We start from the raw sequence: 19764 nt of genomic DNA on the forward strand, positions 1-19764 counted from the left end.
GATGAAAAATGCCATTTACCTCTGAGAAAGAACTGATGGAGTCCGAATGCAAACTGACACATAATATAGTTTACTTTCTTTCTTCTTTTTTTTTTTTCCATTTGAGATCGACTAATACGGGAAAATGTTTTACATAATTGCACGCGTAGAATCTTAATGTCTCAAGGAGCGGAGGAGGGAAAGGAGGGAGGATGGGGAGGAAGAAGAGAATTTGGAACTCAGTGCTTCAAAAAACAATGTTAAAAAGGTTTTACGTGTAATTATGGAGTAAAATATTTAAAAATCTGTAAAGAAAGAAAAAAGGAGGTGAACTTGATTTTGGAGGCTCCCATTTTTTACTAGTATAGCAACTCTGGGGTGCTCAGGCAGGACTAGCATCTCTGGTTTGAGGCTCATGCACATTTGATGTCTAACTTTCTCCCAACTCTCCTTAGTTGCTCCAAGAATCTGTGTAGCATGTACAGTAGCCACCATCTAGTAAATCTCAGCAGATGGGCTAAACCAGGTTGAGAGTAACCAACCATTGGTGAGTCAGTGGGATGTCTACCTCAAGCACGTGTAGACTTCCCTTGCAGAATGGGCGCCTGAGAACAATTTGTTCCAACAGCCATGAAGCAAAAGCTGTGGAGTGCTCAGAGGTTGATCACACCTGGACAATGCCAAGGCCATTCAATGCATCCTGGGCCATCACCAGTCATCATGGCTTTTGTCTGCCACTGAACTTGGAAAAGAGAGCGAGGCTGACAGCTTTCTGCCACTCTGCTTCATGGAAATCCAACTCAAGAAGGAGTCAAGACATCAATCTCTCTGTGAGGTCGTTGATCCTCTTGGAAAATGAAGGAGAAACAACATCTTAGTAGAAGTGATTTGGAGCAGGCTTCCAAAGGGTCCCTTCTAGTTTAGTTTGGGGACGAGGCACTGTTTATTCACATCTAGGAAATGAATCTTGGTGTGGTTTGTGTCGATTCCCTTTCTACCTTTAAGGACATCCTATTTGATGGAAAGAGTTTTTCCCCACTTGGTTTATATCTTCTTGTGCTATCTGCACTACTTTGGTGCAAAAGCTTCTGGATTTCACACGATCAAAATGTTCTCTTTTGCCTCTTAATGATGCCCCACCCCATAAAAGTTAAAGTTCCATTCTCCTATTCTTTTTGTAATGTAACCTTCTCTTTATGTCTTGTGCCCATTTCAGTTTATTATATATTGTTATCACAGCCGGTATAAGCTTTGGTCTTACAGAGGACACAATGGTGTACTTAGAAAACATATAAGAATCGGTAAAGAAAATAATCAAGATGATGAATGGCTTCCTGAAAGTGACAGACTAAAAATATATTTCCATCGAGCGCTCACAAAGGCCACGATGATAAGATACTTTCATTCCAAACAACTATGAGGTGCAGAGGATCTCCGGGGGTTAAACCTGCGCAAGACTAACCATGCTAGCAGGACACTCTGCAGCCAGACGGAACGACGACAAACTTCATCCGGAAGAATGAAAGGTCTAGAAGTCAGGGGAAGCGACGAATCTTTTCTGTCTAATAAGAGTGGAGGACTTGAAGGCCTCCTCCTCCTCCTCACACGTTTATCAGGCTAGGCTCTGGCATGGATTTAATGGCGAGTCCAGCGGCTGAGCCCCCGCTGAAGGCCTTCTTACTTTACATGTTTATAAAGTTTCTCTCCTTAAAATTTTTTACTGATATCTTTTGCTTTAACATGGCCTCGATTCCTCTCTATATTGTTCTCTCCTTCCTCCCAGAGAGGGACAGAAGGTAGCATTTATCTAGTACCTGCTGTGTGCCAGGGATTGGGCTAAGCACTTTAGAAACTTTTCATTTGATCCCGTGTAACTGAAATTTTGAGGTCTCTGATCTAAAACTTCCTGTGGAAGTTCAGGGGCCTTTCAAACTACACTTCCCATGATTCCTGGCTTACGTAATGACTTGGACCAGAGGTTAAAAACCTGTGGCTGGGCTTGCTCGCCTCTTTTCTGGCTGAAGCAGCATGGTGCGGAGGTGATGGCGGGTCTTTCAAACTGACTCTTAACATGGCACGTGGCTTCATTTTTCTAATGGCTACCAATAAATCTTTTAAGACCCTAATATTTTTAAATCTATCCCTTTATATCCATTTTATTTCTTACAATTCTCCCAACAGCCTTGTAAGATAGGCGCTATTATTATCCTTATTTGACAGTCAAGGAAACTGAGGGAGAATTTAAATGACCTGCCTCTGGTCCCATCGCTAGTGTCTCAAGCTGAATTTGAACTCGGGTCTTCCTGATTCCAAATCCAGACCTCTTTGCATTGTAGTGGTCCCCAGTGACCCCACAGAGCAAAGAAAGACATGGGTCTTCTTCTCAGTGTGCATTCTTTTGCATTTAATAAAGGCTGATCTTTAGCTGAAAGTCACATTCAGTTATACTTCAGGGTTCTTTTGTGCATGCCTGGATGGAAAGGATGATGGGATGAGCACTAGCCAAGGTGGTTCCCCAGTGCTCACGTTCAGGTTTCTCCCTGGTGCAGATTGTTAGTCATTTAGAGCTGAAGCTGAAGGTCCTCCTTGACATGTTTCTCACCAAGGGGAACGCTGAGGCTCCATACTGGCTGAGCTGGGGCTAGAGGCTCCGGCACATTCCCGACATGCACATTTCTTGCCAGGGTGAAGTCCCTGACTTTGAGTGCGGATTGAGTCTTAGTGAGCTCAGTTACTGGCCACATTCCTTCCACGAACAAGGTCTGTCTCTCCTGCGGATGTTCTGCTGCTGAGGGAGGTCTGGCTTCAGGCTGAAGCTTCTCCCACATTCCTCTCACTTTCACACCTTGTCTCCATACTACATTTTCTGATGATGAGTAAGGCGTGAACATCCCTAAAGGTCCATCCACATTCCTCACATTTATTAAGCTTCTCCCCAGTCTTCGGTCCCTTATTCAAAATGGGAGTTCTGGCTTGACTCACAAGTTCCCTGCCCTCTCCATAGTTTCTGCTGGTTGCCAAGTACTTGTGGCAACAGGAAATATTCCCATGTTCATGATAACGCGTGATCTTGAGACCCCTAAAGTCATTACATTTATGGTCTCTCTTTCCAAATGTCCCCAAAGTCAGGCAGTCATCTTCCTGAGACCACCTTCCTGGGAAAGGAATCTGCGTAGAATCTCTGCTGTGAGTCTTCTGTTGCCTTCCGTAACCTGATCTTTTAGAAATGGGCCCTAGTGGGGAACGTCCCACTGGAGTCTGCCCACTTATGTCCTTGGTGGTGTTCCTCCTTCTGAGTTCAAGGTGGCTCCAGGTTCTGAACTCTAAAACCCCAGGCTGAAAGAATCAGAGAATGAAAATAATTTGAATCTCTTCTAAGAGACCTTGAAAATCTACTCTAGCCATCCCCAGGATATTGTGGATCACCCTCCGCCATGGAGAATTGGCAGCCCACAAGCCAGGTCATTTTAGGATTCCTCCAAGGGGAGGTTAAACCCCCCTTCTACAGGGGCCCTTCCCTTGCCCCTCTCCATGGCCAGTGCCTCCCCTGATGACCTTCTGCCCACTACCTAGATCTTATGGCTGGACAAAGCTCTCCCCCAGAGGGTGTCTACTCTGCTTCTTTTGCTTCAGATTTCCCTGGGGCTTAGCACTAGCACCCAATAAGGGCCTAATGAATGCCTGCCTTATCTTGTGTACCTATGAGTGTGTACACACACACACACACACACACACACACACACACACACACACACACACATTGCCTTCCCCAATAAATGGTGACCCCCTTGAGAGCAGGCCCAGTCTGTCTTCTAACCCTGATGTGTGGCACAGAGGAGGCACTCATGAGGAGCACCCTCCTTCACACCCAGAGCTGCTTGTGGGGACCCCTCTGCGGCTGGAGGGAACATGGGCAGACGGACCTAGTCTGGCCTTTCTGGAAAGCTATTGGGAAGTCGCCCCCAACCTGTTAAAGCATGCATATCCTCTGGCCTGGGCAGTATCACTAAGCCTGTACCCCAAAGGGCCAAAGAAAGAGATGAAGGGCCCACAGGTACAGATTACTGATAGCAGCTCCTTCTGGGGTAACGAGGAATTGGAAACGGAGGGATGCCCATCCGTCGGGGAATGGCTGAATGAGTTATGGCCGGTCACTGTGGTGGGACACCAATGCTGAAAGGCCAGAGAAGCTGGCTTCAAACCCGAGCCCTGCCGCTTTCTACAGGCCGGGGGCCCCTTGGGCAGTCAAACATGAAGCACCCACCGCCAGGAGCCGGATGCTTGGCCACTGATGCTGCTAAGCATGTCCCCCCACCCCCACCTCCCTAGACCTCAGGTTTCTCATCTGCAAAATGGAGGGGGTTCATCTATAGGGCCTTTCTAGTCTGAATATGGTCCATCTCCCAAAACCGTGTGAGCTTGAGTCTTCTTGTGGGGAGGATGCTGGAGTGTGCCGAGTCTCCATGGCACTCTCGGAGGCCACATGAGGCTCGGTGCTGGAGGACTCCACGATCCCCTCACTGGCCCCCGCGCTGGAGAGCCGCTGACTCAAGGGACCTCTGGAGACAGGGACACGGCCACCCTCTGGACCTCTGTCTTCCTGCCCAATGGCTGAGCCAGTCAGGACACATTGAGTGTCCTCCAGAAATGGAATGTCCAACAGAATGGCCTCAGGAGCTTGAGGCTGGTCACTTCTTGCTCTGATCCTCTTCACTTAGCATAAGTGACCAAGACCTGAGATGCACGTTGCCAGCCTTGGAGGCAACCCTGAGAGTTCAAGAAGTTGGGAATTCCTGGGTCCCCAGCTGGCACCAGCTGCCCTTGGAAAGGAGCTAGGCTCGCCCTTCTTGGGCAAGAGGAACAGCCCACCCCCTGCTTGGCCTGGCTTGCCTGAGACAGAACCTGGAGAGGCTTGTTAGGACAGAGCAGAAGATCAGTCAGCAGTCCCACAGAACGCTCCATGTCTGGTTTGAGGCACAGCTGTTTAAGACTTTATTAATCCACTCTTGGGAGTCTGATGTGGGGGCCTCTTCGAGGCCAGGGATTATTATTCATTTTGCTTATATTCGTAATACCAGCACTTCGCACCGGGCCCGGACCATAGTAGATGTCTCATTGACTGATACGTATTCCTAGATAGTCTAACTCTTTCCCAAAGCCTCTTCTCGCTATAAACAAGCCCCGCCTCCCAGGCCTCCGAGCATCTTTCCCTCGCAAAATCAGGTAAATCTAATGGTGTGATGATGACCGACAACGTCCCTTTCCATCCCTGAAGTTTGCCAACTGTCAACAGAATGGAGCAGTATGAGCTCGCCTCAGCTGGTCTGGGGGTTCTGCTGCTTTCATTCTGCATTGCTTCCTAAAATCTCCTCCATGTCTCTGAAGTTTTCCGATTCCTTCTTCTCTCGGAGGCAATAAAATTCCACTGAATTCCTCTATCAAGGTGCTCAGCCATTCTCCAAAGCCTGGGCTTGCTTCTGGTAGCTTTTATCGCCAGTAATACAAACAGGGACATCTTTGTACCTGTTCTGTACATATACCGTCGACCCACAGAGATGTTTGTCACTGGACGGTGTTGTGAGGAAGATTAAGAAACGAGTATTTAGGAGACTTAGCAGGGCTGAAGGATTCTAAGTGGAATGGGGAAGCAGGAAGTGGGGCTTCTCTCTCTGAGATGGACTCCATGGTGGTTGGGGACAAGTTGTAACTGACTCCTGGGAGACCTCAGAGGAAGAGGAGTTTGTACCCCGATTTCCTGGGATCCATCTGCTTGTGGAAGATTTTGGTTGAGACTATTAAACCCAACCAGAGTTGCTGGTTAACTTGGGTTGGTTTAGCTCCCCGACTTACCCAACTGAAGGAGTGCTGAAGACCTGGGAAAGCTGTACCATCGCTGGATTGTGACAGGGCTCAGCAGTGAGGATCCCACTTTCCTTCCTGATCTCCATTGTGCCCTGCCCTGCTATAGTCTCTAGCTTAGTGTAGATCAGTCCATTCCCTGTCCCTGAGGCTTGCCCATAGTCTGGTAGAATAGAACCCCTTTTCCCTTCTTTAGACTATAATTTTCTTTAATTAAACCTGTGTTTATAAACCCTCTTGTCATTCACTTGCTAGTTTCTCAGACTCCCTAGCTAGGTGGATCAGTGTGACAGTCACTCCTGTCAACTGCCATTTCCCAAACTGCCAAACCCAATTTCCCTAACTTGTTTGGTCCCAGACTATTGTCCACTCCTGTTTCCTACTCACCCTTCTGAACCCAGATAAAAATATAGGTTAACCCCAGTTTTTACCTTAAGAGTGGAAAATTGGCCTTTACTTCCTGAGGCTGACCTCTTTGGGGGTGGAAGAGCAGGAGCAGCAATCTTAACTTTCACCCCCAATTCCCATTTCCCATCTGACTACATTCCTAGATTTCCTGATCTCCAGAAATTCCTCATTCTGCAAGATGAAATCAACTCTGGAAGTACGCCCTCCTCAGCTCACTCTGTTCCTGGGATCTCTCCTCCTTTCCTCAAAGGGTAGAGGGTGGGCCCTGGAGAGCTTTTCTTTCATCCTTCACCATTGGGGAATTCACCTTGTCATTTCCCACCTGACTGCTTTCCTGGATGTCACCATCTCCAGTCATTATTCTGCATGAGGATATCGACTTGGCTGCCAGGCCCCAGGCTTCTCAGCTTCTGTTTCTGTGTCTTCTCCATTCGATTAGGAGATCCTTGAGGGCAAAGCCTGTCTTTGGTCTGTGTCTCCAGCATTTAGCATGAGTCTAGCACATAGTAGGTGTTTAAATGATATTGACTCTGCCTGTTTTCCCTAATACATGGCCCAGTTCACAATCCCTTCAGTAGTGACTTAGAATGCCCATCTTCCCACAGGCCCTCCAACCCTGAATTTGTCATCTTGCCAACTTGCATGTGGTGCAGGGAACAAGTTGTTTTCATGTGCATTTCTCTATGAAATTTTAGTCAAAAGTAAGAGCTAGCATTTATAGCACTTTTAGGTTTATAGTCTCATTTAACCCTTCACAAACACCCTGAGAAGTAGGGGCTATTCCCCACTATTACAGATGAGGAAACCGAGTCCGTGATTAAGTGGTTTGCCCTGGGATCACCCAGCTAGACCATGCCTGAGGTTGAATGTGAATTTGGGTCTTGTTGACTCCAGGCCCAATGTTCTGGACCCATCTTATCTTTTCAGAGTTCTTGTTTGATCCTTTGTGCTTGTTTCTTCTCTTTTACCTCGTGGTCTATTGAAGAACAGCCCTTCGTCTTCAAGATTTATGTAAATTGTTCTGAGAATGTGGAGGTCGGATCCCATTCAAATTTGAAGTTATGATTATGGCCAATTTCCCCCCTAGCAAATACTGTTACATTACTTCCGATGTCTCCCCACTCCCTCAAATCAGCATTAGCATCATCAACCTCGCCATTTCTTTTGCTTGAAACCATCTGATCAAAATGCCCTCCCTCTTCTCCCTTGCTTCCCCACGTGGGCCAGACTGGCCTTTTGAGATGGTGGTGTGGGGAAAACCGGCCCTCATTACTGGCTGCTTGTTTTCCCTGAAATTATTTCATTTCCACTCTCAGACAGACATGTTCTACTCCCCAACCATCTTATTCAGCTCAAGTAATGGTAAGTTTCATGAGCTTCCTTCTTCTCCCCATCATCTCCTGCTTTGAGTTTGAATATCATTCCCTTCTTCCTCTCTCCTATCTCATCAAAATAAAAAGCTTCCACTTGATCTGACCATCTCCATTTGCTATAATAGGTGACAGTGTGCACAGAGGGCTGGGTCTGGAGTCAGAAAACCTAGGTTCAAATGTTGCCTCAGGTACTTACTAGCTATGTGATATTGGACAAACCACTTAGCCTCTGTTTGCTTCAGTTTCCTCGACCTTAAATGGGGATTACAGCAACTGCTTTCCAGAGTTCTGAGGATCATTGAGATCATATTTGTAAAGTTCTAGTAGCACTCAAAAATTAATGCTTATTTCCTTCCTTTCATGACTAAACTTCTGCAAAGGTCGTCTAGAATCGGGCCTTCCCCTTTCTTGATTCTGTAACCTAACTTCCAAACTCGTCTTCCTCCAGTCACCAGTGATCTCTTAATGGCCAAATCTAATGGTGTTTTCTCAGTCCTCATCTCTTCTGACCTCTGTAGCATCTGACATGTGATCAACCTCCCCTTCGTGGTGCCTTTCTCTTCTAGAGCCCTCTTTCCAGATAAGTAATCCTCAGTCTTCTTTGCTCAGTCTTTGTCCACATCTACTTCATCCCTTATTTACTTAAGACTCTGCCTGGGGCATTTTTTCATTCTATACTATTTAATTTAGTGAGCTCTAAAGTATTCAATGACCATCTGAATGGACAAAACAGAAATCTGTTTTAGATGTATGAGTTTTATATACGTTCAATAAACTCCAACAGTTCCCCTATTACCTCCAGGATAAATTATAATGCCATGTGTGGCACCAAAGCTCTGTGTAATCTGGCTCTTGCTTACCATCCCTCCAAACATTCAATATCTCAGCTACATTAACATTTTACTGTTCCTCAAAAAGGACTGTCCATGACTTTGCATTAACTTTCTTTTACAACTAGAATACTGTGCCTTCTCACCTCTGCCTCTTAGCTTTCCTGGCTTCCTTCAAAACTCAGTTCAAATCCCACCCAAGGAGGGAATCTTTTGCTGTTCCTCTAGCTATGAGTGCCTTCCCCTCAGAGATAAACTAACACTTCCTTGTATATATATCTTCTATATCCCTCTGGCTGTGAGTGCCTTCCCCACTGAGATTAATTTCAACTTCCTAGCTATTTTACACATCGTCTTTTCCATCTGAATGGAAGTTCCCTGTGGACATGTTTTACTTTTTTCCTGTTCATCTTTGGCTTTCTCAGAATGAACAAATGGAAGGCATTGAGTTGAAAGTGTATCTTCTTTCATGCCCAATTTTGGGATGTTGTGGGATGTTATTCTTGAATACAAACCATTTTTCTTTTCTTCTCAGTACCTGATATTTTTTTCCTTACCTTTTCTTTCATCATCAATGAGTAGTCTTCAAGGAACAAGACACAGGGTTCTCCTTGATAAGTGAGCCATCTCCTTCTGGAAGTTTGCAATTCTCTTTGGCACTGAAGCACTAGACCTTCATGACTATTTCTTGATAAGTTGAAATGGTGGTAGGAGTGGGGGGAAGGTATCTCTCTGACTACTTCATGTGAACTCTTAATTACAACATTTCCAGGCAATCGTCTTATATGATATCTAGAAATATGGCATTCAGGATATTTGTTTCAAGGGCAAGAGGCAATGATATTCAGACTGGCTCACCAAGCTCTGCCTCTGAGCTCATTTGTCCTATTCTATAGAGTTCTCAATTGTTCTTTCAATTTTGCTGTTTTTTCCCTTTGTTCTGTTATTTCTTGCTACATCTTGGCATTTTTATGTTCTGTTTCTGCTGTTCTCTTTTCATGGCATCAATTTCCTTATTAACATTTTCCACTTTTTATTCTATACAACTTGTTCTGTTTATCTTTTGAAATTCTTAAGAGCTCCAATTTTCTCCTTATAGCTTGTTGTTTTAATAATATTCTCATCCAAGCTGGTGGTTCTATTCTCATTTTTTAAGGCTAGCCACTGCTATAGTGGTATCACTCATTTCTTCTGGAGATTTTTCATTGCTTTCTTTTATCTTATGGCTGAGGCCTTCTTTTTATTTGCTCATTAATTTGGCCTCTCTGCTGGTTTTTCTGCAAAGTTTCCCTGTTTATGATTTCTTTCTTTGCTCTTTTTTATTGTATTAAAAAATTTGCTAAATTTCTTGTTATTTTGGAGTAATAATATAGAGTTAGGATTAGGGTCACCTTATTCCTTCCCACATTTTTTTTACATTTGTAGTAATTCCCTCAAGAATGACTTCATGGATCTCTGACTGAAGGCCCTCTTGAGGTTATTTTCTAAGATGAATTGGCTGATATGTAATTAAAACTCATCAATCATCCTGAAGGCTACTCATTACATCTTCCTCAAGGATGAATGATGTGATGGAATGAGAGTCTTCCTCTGATTAAAGGCCTTCCAACATTCATGGAATTCCCTTTTTCTCTAGTATCAAGTCAGGTTTGAACTTTATATGAAGGGCTTTATACACTCTTCATTTATATAGGGGCATTTCTCCTCTAACAATTCTTTCCCAAATAAGGGATGAGTTGTGGCTGAAGGCTTTCATCTTTTAAGATTTCTCTTCACTGTGGATTTGTTGGTGTTGAATAAGAGCTGAGGTCCAATGGAAAGTTGTCCCACATTTTTTATATTCATAGGGTTTTTCTCTACTGTGAATTCTCTTATGTTTAATAAGGGCTGAGCTTTGGCTGAAGGCTTTCCCACACTGCTTGCATACATAAGGTTTCTCACCAGTGTGAATCCTATAATGTTGAATAAGAGCTGAGCTCCAACTAAAAGATGTACCACATTCCTTACATTCATAAGGTTTCTCTCCACTGTGAATTCTTTCATGTTTAATAAGGGCTGAGCTCTGGCTGAAGGCCTTCCCACATTCCTTACATTCATAGGGTTTTTCTCCAGTGTGAATTCTGTGATGTTTAGTAAGGAGAGAACTAAAACTGAAGGCTTTCCCACATTCTTTACATTTATATGGTTTTTCTCCAGTGTGAATTCTCTGGTGATTAGTAAGGGCTGAGCTCCAGCTGAAGGCCTTCCCACATTCCTTACATTTATATGGCTTCTCACCACTGTGAAGTCTTTGATGTTGAGTAAGGGCTGAGCTTCGACTGAAAGCCTTCCCACATTCCTTACAATCGTAAGGTTTCTCTCCAGTGTGAATTCTCTGGTGTTGAATAAGGTGTGAGCTCCTGCTAAAGGCCTTCCCACACTCTTTACAATGATAAGGTTTCTCTCCAGTGTGAATTCTCTGGTGTCTTACAAGATGTGAGTTCTGGCTGAAGGCTGTCCCACATTCATTACATTTAAAAGACTTCTCTCCACTATGAATTCTCTGGTGTTGAATAAGGTGTGAACTTCGTTTGAAACTCTTCCCACATTCCTTACACACAAAAAGTTTCTCTCCAGGGTGAATCCTCTGGTGTTGGGTAAGACTTGAGTTCTGGCTGAAGGCTTTTTCATATTGCTCAAAATCATAAGGTTTCTTTCCCCTGTTTAGTCTCTGGGGTTGAAGCAGGGCTGTGTGGTAATAAGGGAGATTCTCATAGACATTATAATTCCATGGTCTTGTGGGCCAGCAGTGTCTTTGACTAAAGCTTTTCTCAATATCAATATAGTTGTGGACTCTTTGTTGATTCTGGATTTTCTTATGAAAAAGAGACAATGGTCCAAAACCTCTTTCCTGTGACATGAGTTTCCTTGGAGGGTCCCCTGTAAGGCTTGCCATGTGTTTCCATACATGGAACTCTTGGATAGGAACTTCCCCTAAGAGATGGCTCTCTGGAACACTTCCCCTAAGTCTCTTCACTAAGGTCCTAGGTAATCCTCCTCTTTCTTGCTTTTGAAATGACTCCTCATTCTCGAGTTTAATGTCCCAGGCTGAAAAAAAATAAGAACAATTTCTAAGGAACCTCTGGTAAAGTCTTCACCTGCTATTGGGTCAAACTAGAAACTAGCCCCTATGGGCCATATATTGACTTAGAAAACCACAAATTAACAATATCTATGTTGTACTGTATTTGTATTTATTTTGTTAAACATTTCCCAATTACATTTTAATCTGGTTCAGTATGCACTGGAGAATTTTGTGCTGCAAATAAGATTCCTCTGGATCTGGACATCCTTCACCTGGATCATAAATCCCACTAGTCTACAGAAAATTGGTATCTAAGAAAGGGTCACAATTCTAGAATACACTAAGAGGGACACTGTACAACTCTACAAAGGTGAGAGTCTCATGGCATTCCTCTTGGGTCATACGACATCTGAAGCACTGGATCCAAATGTGGAAATCACCCTTGAGAAAGGACACTGCCAAGGCAGGGCGACCAGAATGGTGAAGGCCCTGGTGGTCATTCCAGCTAAGGATACTGTGAAAGAGTTAGGGATGATTAGCCTGGGGATAACCCTGGGGCTGTCTTTGGGAATTTAAAGGGCCTTCACATGGAAGCCTTCCAGATTTGTTCAGGTAGGAGCGATGGATAATAGCTCCAATGAAGAAAATTTAGATTTTATAGAAGGAAAGCCTTCCTGAGTACTAGAGCTATATAAACTTGGAATGGTCCATCTCAAGAGGGAAGGATTTTCTCTTACAGGAGGTCCTCAAAGGAGGAGGTGCTGAACCATTTGGCTTTGTTGTAAAGAGGGTTCTGATACAGAAACATCAGAGCTGGGGTCCATAACCTGGGAGCCCTGAACTTTAAAAAAAAAATAGATATTGGTAACTCAATTTGGATCCAATTAACTCCCTTCACAATATTATGTATTTTATTTTATATAATTTAAACAGTATTCCAAGAAGTGATCAATAGGCTTCAACAGACTGCTACTAACAGGAAGGTCTTCTCAAAGTAATATTCTTAAATACCCCAAATAAAATATATACAGTTACAAAGGAAACCAACTTTTTATTCTGAAAATATTTTTTAAAAGTTCACAAACCCTGAGGTAAAAACTCTGCATTGGAGGGAAACCCATGTAGGAGGTATGAGTTGCACCCTAAGCTGGAGAGGCCCAGCGGTCCTTGTGGTGCTTCCCTACATGCCCACCTACCTGGTGCTTCCAAGCCTTCCATGGAAACTGGGCTGCCCCATCTGCTGGCTGCCAGCTCTCTGCTGGAGCACCTTCCTTCACGAACATGGGTTCTCTTTGACGTCCTTTCCTGCAGACCCTGAGACCAAGGCTCTTCCCTTTGTTCCAACCAGGAGATCAGGTCCGGTTTGGGGTGCAGATGCCCTGCTCATGGGAAGAAAAAGACAAAAGTTTGTATGTGCCAGAGCTAGGCCATTCAGATGCCCCTCAGGGCATGATGGTAGCTCAAGATGCCTTAGACTTGGGCTAAATGGGGACAAGTGGGTGGTCCTACAACTTTTCAAAAAACCAAAACAATCAAGACCCTTATAATCAGAAAGAAACCCACTCCCCTGAATGAGGCCAGGTCAGTCATTACTTTCTTAGACCCCACTGTGGGAGGCGCTGCCTGCCCTGACCCCGGATCCTTTTGCCAGAGAGTGAGAAGGGGAATAGACCCAGCCTCTGGGAAGCACGGGCAGGCCGGACAAGATGGACACTGCTATTATCTAACTGGCTTTCAAAGCTTCCTTCTGTACTGGAGTGGAGCTGTCCCAAAGTGCTCCTCACTTGATAGGACCCAGCCCTTCCATGCTCATGCCCTGCCTGCTTCCCTGCATGGAACCCCACCTTGAACCACCCTGGTGCCCCGGCCCTCCCCATCAAGGCCTCAGTTTCCCTTCCAGGATGGTGATGGGAAGGTAGGAGGATATGGCCTCCCTCCCTGCTAACCCCTCAAGCTCAGGTCCCCTCCTGGACCTCTTGTCCTTGTGGTTCTCCACACATTCCTTCCTCTGTGCTCTTTGGTATCATAAATTAGAAATAGAAAAAAAAAAAGACCCATTTACTTTTAGTAAAACTGGGGAAGAAACATTGGAACAAAGCCCATAAGAACCAAGATGGCTGGATTGCATTCCCCAAAGGGGTGGAAGGATAGAGGTTGCCTGAGGCTCCTGAAAGGCCCCTGAGTTTAACAGTTTGAAATCATGTGTTTTTTCATTGCTTTTTGGGGCATTTCATTGTCACATCCCAGTGACCCACAGAGAGAACTCTTCCTTAGTGCTGTGAGAGGGAGAAAGGTAGCAGGAAGGATGGATGGGAGAAAGGAGAGAGGAAGGGAAAGGAAGGTAGCATCCTGAGCCCCAGCAGGGGGAGATTGACCAGAGCCCTTTGGGGCTCAAATAAAAGATCAGAGAGCAACTTAGGGTTTAGAATAGCTAGGTTTTATTTAGATTAGGAAAGGGAAAACGTTAGGTAGGGAAAAAGGTCTCCTGGGTAGAGAGAGTTCAGGATCAGAGAGAGTCAGTCAGCCTCCGGGCTGGAGAGAACAGAGCCCCCAAAGGCACCAAACTTTCTCTTTTATACTTTCTCCAACACCTCCCACAAAGGAAGTGGGAGGTGTCGGGGGAAGTTGTAGCAGGGAGCCCTGGAAGACATAGTCTCCCAGGGCTTACAATAATTTTAAATGACACATTGCCCAGTAAAAGCAACCAGACCAGGGCCCACCTCTGACAACCCATAGCTCTCTATGAGCCGGGAGCATACCCCCGTCTCCCCAAGGAGGGAGGAAACTTTACCTTTGGTCTCCTAGACCATTAAATGAACATCAATTAAGTGCCTCCTCTGAGCCAGGACCTGTGCTAAGCCCTGAGTATACAGAGACCAAAATTCCCTGCCCTCAAGAAGCTCCCAATCCACCAAGGGAGACAAACAGGATGAGGGAAGGCAGGAGCATAAAAGGGACTGGGAAAGACCAGGCCAGAAGGTCCTGGCACTGAGCAGCACTCCCAAAGCTTTCAAAGTCCTTTCCTTCCTTGGGGGGCCTCGGTCCTGAGCACATGAACTCTGACCCTGGGCCATTGCAAGTTGTCACCTTTTGTCCTGGACTCTCTTTTCCTATAAGGTCACTGAGCTTAGTTCAGAATTCAGCTGGTCTGCAAAGGGTTAAGCTCTCCTGCCATAAGGCATTTAACCCACTTAGGAGACTGCTTGAGAATGCAGAGGGAGTCTGGGCCAGAACTCTTTACCCACCAAACCTTCCCTCATGGGTGTCTGCAAGCTTGCCCCTGGACTCCACCAATGAGCCCTTCTCTGGCTCAGGAGAGAAGAAGGAAGAAGGGGGCACGACTAGCTCCCCCTCCCAAACATCCATCCATGCCTGGTGCTGCTCCCTGTGCCTCGCACACTTAATCCCCTGCTGATAACTATCTGGCTTGGTCCTTTGCTCCGTACTCCCCAAAACCTATACAAGGGGACTGCCTTGTTGTCTGGGATCTTTGGCATAAATAGAGACAAGCCATTTGCCCATTCATTGACAGGTAGCCTGCTCCTGCTAACAAATGTTATATTGCCTGGAGATCAACCTCAGTTTACTCTTTTTTAAAATGTATTTTTAAGACCCCTACCTTCTGTCTTAGAATCAATACTAGGTGGGGACAGCTGGGTGGCTCAGTGGATGGAGAACCAGGCCTGGAGACCGGAGGTCCTGGGTTCAAATCTGGCCATGGACACTTCCTAGCTGTGTGACCCTGGGCAAATCACTTCACCCCCACTGCCTAGCCCTTACCGCTCTTCTTCCTTGGAACCATTACCTAGCATTGATTCTCAAATGGAAGGTAAGGATTAAAAAAAAAAAAAAAAGAAAAAGAATCAACACTAGGTGTTAGTTCTAAGGCAGAAGAATGGTAAGGACTAGGTAATGGGGGTGAAGTGACTTGCCCAGGGTCATACTGCTAAGAAGTAGCTGAACCCAGGATCTTCCTGTCTCCAGGCCTGGCTCTCAATGCATTGAGCTTCACTGCCCCCAGCTTAGTGGCCTTTTAAGTAAAATTCCAAAATAGTTTCTAGGATGGCTGGCCCAGGAGAGCCCCCATCAACGTTTTTTCTTCATGCCCTGTCATTTGGGCCAATCTCATAAGTCTGAGAGCTATCCCCACTGGTGTTTTCTCACTGACAGGTCTTGCTGGAACAGGAAATATCCCCTTAGGGTCCGTGGTTGTCTTTGTTTCTGAGGGGAGGGAAGGACGGCTCTCTAACAATGGGTTGCTATGTCTGATTGCATCTTGTTTCTTTCTTCCATGGACGGGGCATCTACACTGGGGGGAAGCAAATGGGAACAAGGGCCTGCAATGTGCCGGGCACTCTGCCAGGAGCTTCACAGACACGAGCTCATTTTACCACTCCAACCAGAAGGAGACTTAATGACTGCTTTACAAACTAGCATGAGATGTGGCAAGGGCAGGCAGCCTGAAGTCCCGTCTTCTCACGGCCTCTCTTCATATGCCTGACCTCCAGCTTAATTTTCTAATACTCGGCCTAGTTCTCTAAAGGAATCCCTAGGAGCCGGGTGAGTCCAGCACCAAAGCGGTAAGTCACATGGCTGAATTCTTTTAATTCTGCAAAGAAGTATTTTATGGCTGCATTCACATAGAGTGCCCTGGAGGGCTACCTCTGGGATTCGCACATACTTTACACACTCTGAAGTTACTTAGAATTGCTTTTTTTTTCCATTTCCTTCTGAGTCACATACCAAAAGGCTGCAGTTTGGAGAATTTTAGCTATTTAACCTGTATAGTCCTAAGCGACTAAATACCAAATTTAGACTAATTTTCCTGCCCATCCTGCTACTTTGCTATTCCTCTGATTAATCCTTGTTGTTGGGAACCTCTAAGAAAAGAGGGCCTTCCACGTCTTCCCCTTCCAATGGGCGCTCTTGGAGGAGGCCTGCCTCCGCCTGTCTGGCTCACCTCCACGCCCAGGAAGCCATGAAGAAAAGGTGCTGCCGGGGTGGCCATTCCCACAATTTCTTTGCCTTGTAGAAAACCGGTAAAGAAAATGGCAAAGATGGAGCGGCTCCCCCAACCCCTGGGGACCGGCCCAAAGGGAGCCGCTCAACCATCCCCAGCAGCCCTGGCCACAGGAGGGAGCCGAGCCCGGCCAGGCGGCATCAAGGCCGAGGGGGAGGTCTCAGGCCGGCCAGGGCTTCCTCGTCCTCCCCAAATCTCGGCTGCTGGCCCGCTGACAGGGAACACATCTGCAGGAAGCCTCCGCAGCGGCTCCCCCGTGGAGGCGGGACGCCCCGACGCCTTCCGCTCCCGGCAGGCTCCGCGGGCACGTGGAGGGGCGGCGGTCCTTACCCAGCGACGCCAGGTTCCTGTAGTTCTCCAGCATGACCTCCCGGTAGAGCTCCTTCTGGGGCGGCCCGAGGTAGCCCCACTCCTCCTGGTCAAAGTCCACGGCCACGTCCCGGAAGGTCACCGTTTCCCACAAGCCTGAGCACCCCCGCGCCGGCCCAGCAGCCTGGGGGGGGGGGGGGGACAAGAAGCACATCGGTCAGGGCCAGGGCCGAAGGGGAGAGAATTCCCCCCCTGCGGCAAGCCGGGGCCTGGAATCAGGAGGCCCTGGGTTCGAATCAGCCTGTGGGACCCTGGCGGCCTAGCCCTGGGCCTTCTGTCCTCGGGGGCTTGGGGGGAGGGGAAGGAAGTGACGGAGAACGGAGGAGACCCCGACTCACCTGACCGCCGGCCAGCAGGCCCCGGGCACGCGCTCCATCGGGCTCCCGATCCCCCGCTGCGGGCGGCCCGAGCTTCCCAGCCCGGAGATCTGCGGGACGAGGGAGGAAACGTTCTGAGGGACGCCAAGGCAGAACCTTGGGCCTCGCTGGCCGCCGTCCCCTCTGTGCCCGGGGAGCCCCGCGGCACCCCCCCCCGCCCCTTCGTTCTCCTCTCAGGAGGGAACGCAGGCGCTGTCCTTAGTGCCACAGGCTGGGGGGGGGGGTCTTATATCGGGATAGAAAACCACCAGGTTCTCCCCCTCCAGGAAGGAAGCCGTATCTGGGGGCGGGACTTGGTCTAGGCGGGAAAGTCTACCCAATCAGAAAACAAGGTTCGCAGTACCCGAGGGGGCGGGGCCTCTGGCAGGGCCAGTCTGGTGTGCCTCATTTTTCTTCGTCCCCTACTAGTGGATCCACAAGCGCTCAGCAGCGCCCCCTGTGTCAGGCCGCCTTGTGAAGCCGGCCAGCGGGCCAAGGCTCGTCCCGGGGGAAGGGGGGCGGCATTAGGCCTTGGCCGCCCCCTCGAGGTCTCCTGCGGCCTGGGCTCCTGCCCGCCTTCCTCCCCTGTCCATTGGCCCGGACACCAAAGGAGGAGTGGAACAGAGGCCGAGGCTGGGCCTCTCCTCCTCCCTCGGGCACTTCCCAGGCTCTGCCCCTCCCCCAGGGCCCAGAGGCCAAGCTGGACTGAGATGGGGTAGGGGACCCCCCAGTTCAGTGAGGAGCCGGACACCTGGGGGCCCCAGGGGAAGGAGCGCAGCCAGGGTGAGAAGGAGCCTCGGCTCAGGTCCAGGTCCCGCCCTGCCTCCTGCCATTCAGGCACCACAGGACCTATTGAAGGCCTCCTCCCAGGCTTCCTCAGGAGACCAGGTGTTGGTGGGTGCGCCTCACGCCCACCCTTTACCCCACACCAGGGATCCATGGAGGAGGGAGGAAGCACTGCCATTGGGCTGCTAGGCGGGTGAAGTGAGGAATGGCCTTAGTGAGTGTAGAGAGGGGGAGGGGAGGGGAGTGGCCCAAGCACTCAGCACTGCTCCCTTCCAGCTCTGCCACCTGTGAGCCGACCCCCTTCCTCCCTGCACTCCCATTGGCTGCTGGACACAGGGACTGGGAGGTATGGTGGAGAGGGGGAGGGGAGCAGCTCTGTCCCAGTCCCTCTGCTTTTCTGGTAACCAAGGGGGGAGGGGGCTCTGCAGGCCATCTTTGGCACCTGTGCCATAGATTTGCCATCGCTGCCTCCCAAGCCAATTGTCCTCCTGCTCTTTGCCTGCTCCCACCCAGAGAAGGGCCCAGGCCTCATCGGATAAGGAAGGCACAGCCACACCCCCATTTACACCTAAGGAAACGGAGGCCTGGGGCCACATACATCTGAGGTGGGACCTGAATCCAGGCCTCCTGGACACCAGACCCAGCCCTCTCTCTGCCAAGGGGGTGCCCATGGGGGGCCAGCGGGGAGGAGAAAGGCCAGGAGGCCCGCTCCTCCCCTTCCAGATCGTCTCCTGCCAGGCCGGGAGGTGCTTGCCGCCCCGGCACAGGCTACTTGTTTTTCCTCATATCCCAGGCACGTGGCATGGGGCCTGGCACCCACGGGAGAGGGCAGGGACGCTGTGGGCACTGCCAGCCATGAGGCTCACCTGGCCATTCAGCATCTCCCGGCCTGCTGGGGAAACCAAGTCCAACAGCAGCCATTGGGGAGAGCCCCGGGGTCTGCCTGGGCCCTTCACACCTGCCAGACGGAGGGTGGGGGCGGGGCTGGGGCCTCACAGCCGCCCGGCTGGCCCCCCCCTCCTCCTCGGGGCCTCTTAAGTGCCCACAGCCAAGCACCACACAAGGGCACTGCCCAGACCCTTCAGACACTCTGACTCTTGCTTGGGCCCCGCCCCCGGCTCCCACAATCCTCTCCGGCCCTCCGGCATCCCGTCCCCTATCCATGGGGCCCTCGGCTCAGGGCTGGGGTACGAGGAAAGGCAAAGGCCAGTCCCTTGCTCTCAAGGAGCCCGACCCAACGGAGCTCTGCCGGGATAAACTTGAAGGGGTTCCGGAAGGCTTCCTGTAGGAGGTGGGCTTTAGCTGGGAGAACGTTCCCGACGGCCTGTCACGGGGAGCCGCGCAGACCCAAGTTCAAATCTGCCCTCTGACGTTTCAGGCGGTGTGACAAGTCCCTGGACCCGGGTCAGCCTCCGCCTCCTCGTCCGTAACGCGGGCCCAGGCAGGCCGGCGCTCCCTCCCAGGGCTTTTGTGGGGCTCACACGAGATCCCTCCGATGGGGGGCCGCCCCCCGCCGGAGCGCTCCCTCTGCCCCATCCCCAACGGCCTCCCAGACCCCGCAAGTCACCGTCTGTCATCCGGCACTGGGGGGAGGGAGGGGGAAGCAGAGTCTTCCCGGACCCCCTCCCCCATCCAGCAGCGTAGCCTGTAGGCCCGCCTCCAGCCCCTCCCCCCAGTCCGTCCCGTCCAATCCCGTCACCCCCTGCGCCCCCCGCTGTAG

At 49.0% G+C, this 19764-nt stretch overlaps 1 protein-coding gene across 1 annotated transcript; it reads right to left on the minus strand.

The window, feature by feature from the left end:
• Nucleotides 1-9612: 9612 nt before the first annotated feature.
• LOC123239345 (zinc finger protein 501-like) lies at nucleotides 9613-19192 on the minus strand. The gene is made up of 6 exons (XM_044666621.1): nucleotides 19123-19192; nucleotides 18865-19002; nucleotides 17241-17329; nucleotides 16864-17026; nucleotides 12795-12892; nucleotides 9613-11159 (listed from the first exon to the last, which is right to left on the minus strand). The coding sequence occupies exons 1-6, from the start codon at nucleotides 19190-19192 to the stop codon at nucleotides 10209-10211; spliced, it is 1509 nt and encodes a 502-aa protein (XP_044522556.1). The 3' UTR covers nucleotides 9613-10208.
• Nucleotides 19193-19764: the final 572 nt, after the last annotated feature.

The sequence above is a fragment of the Gracilinanus agilis genome, chromosome 3 (genome assembly GCF_016433145.1).
Source record: "Gracilinanus agilis isolate LMUSP501 chromosome 3, AgileGrace, whole genome shotgun sequence".
Lineage (NCBI taxonomy): Eukaryota > Metazoa > Chordata > Mammalia > Didelphimorphia > Didelphidae > Gracilinanus > Gracilinanus agilis.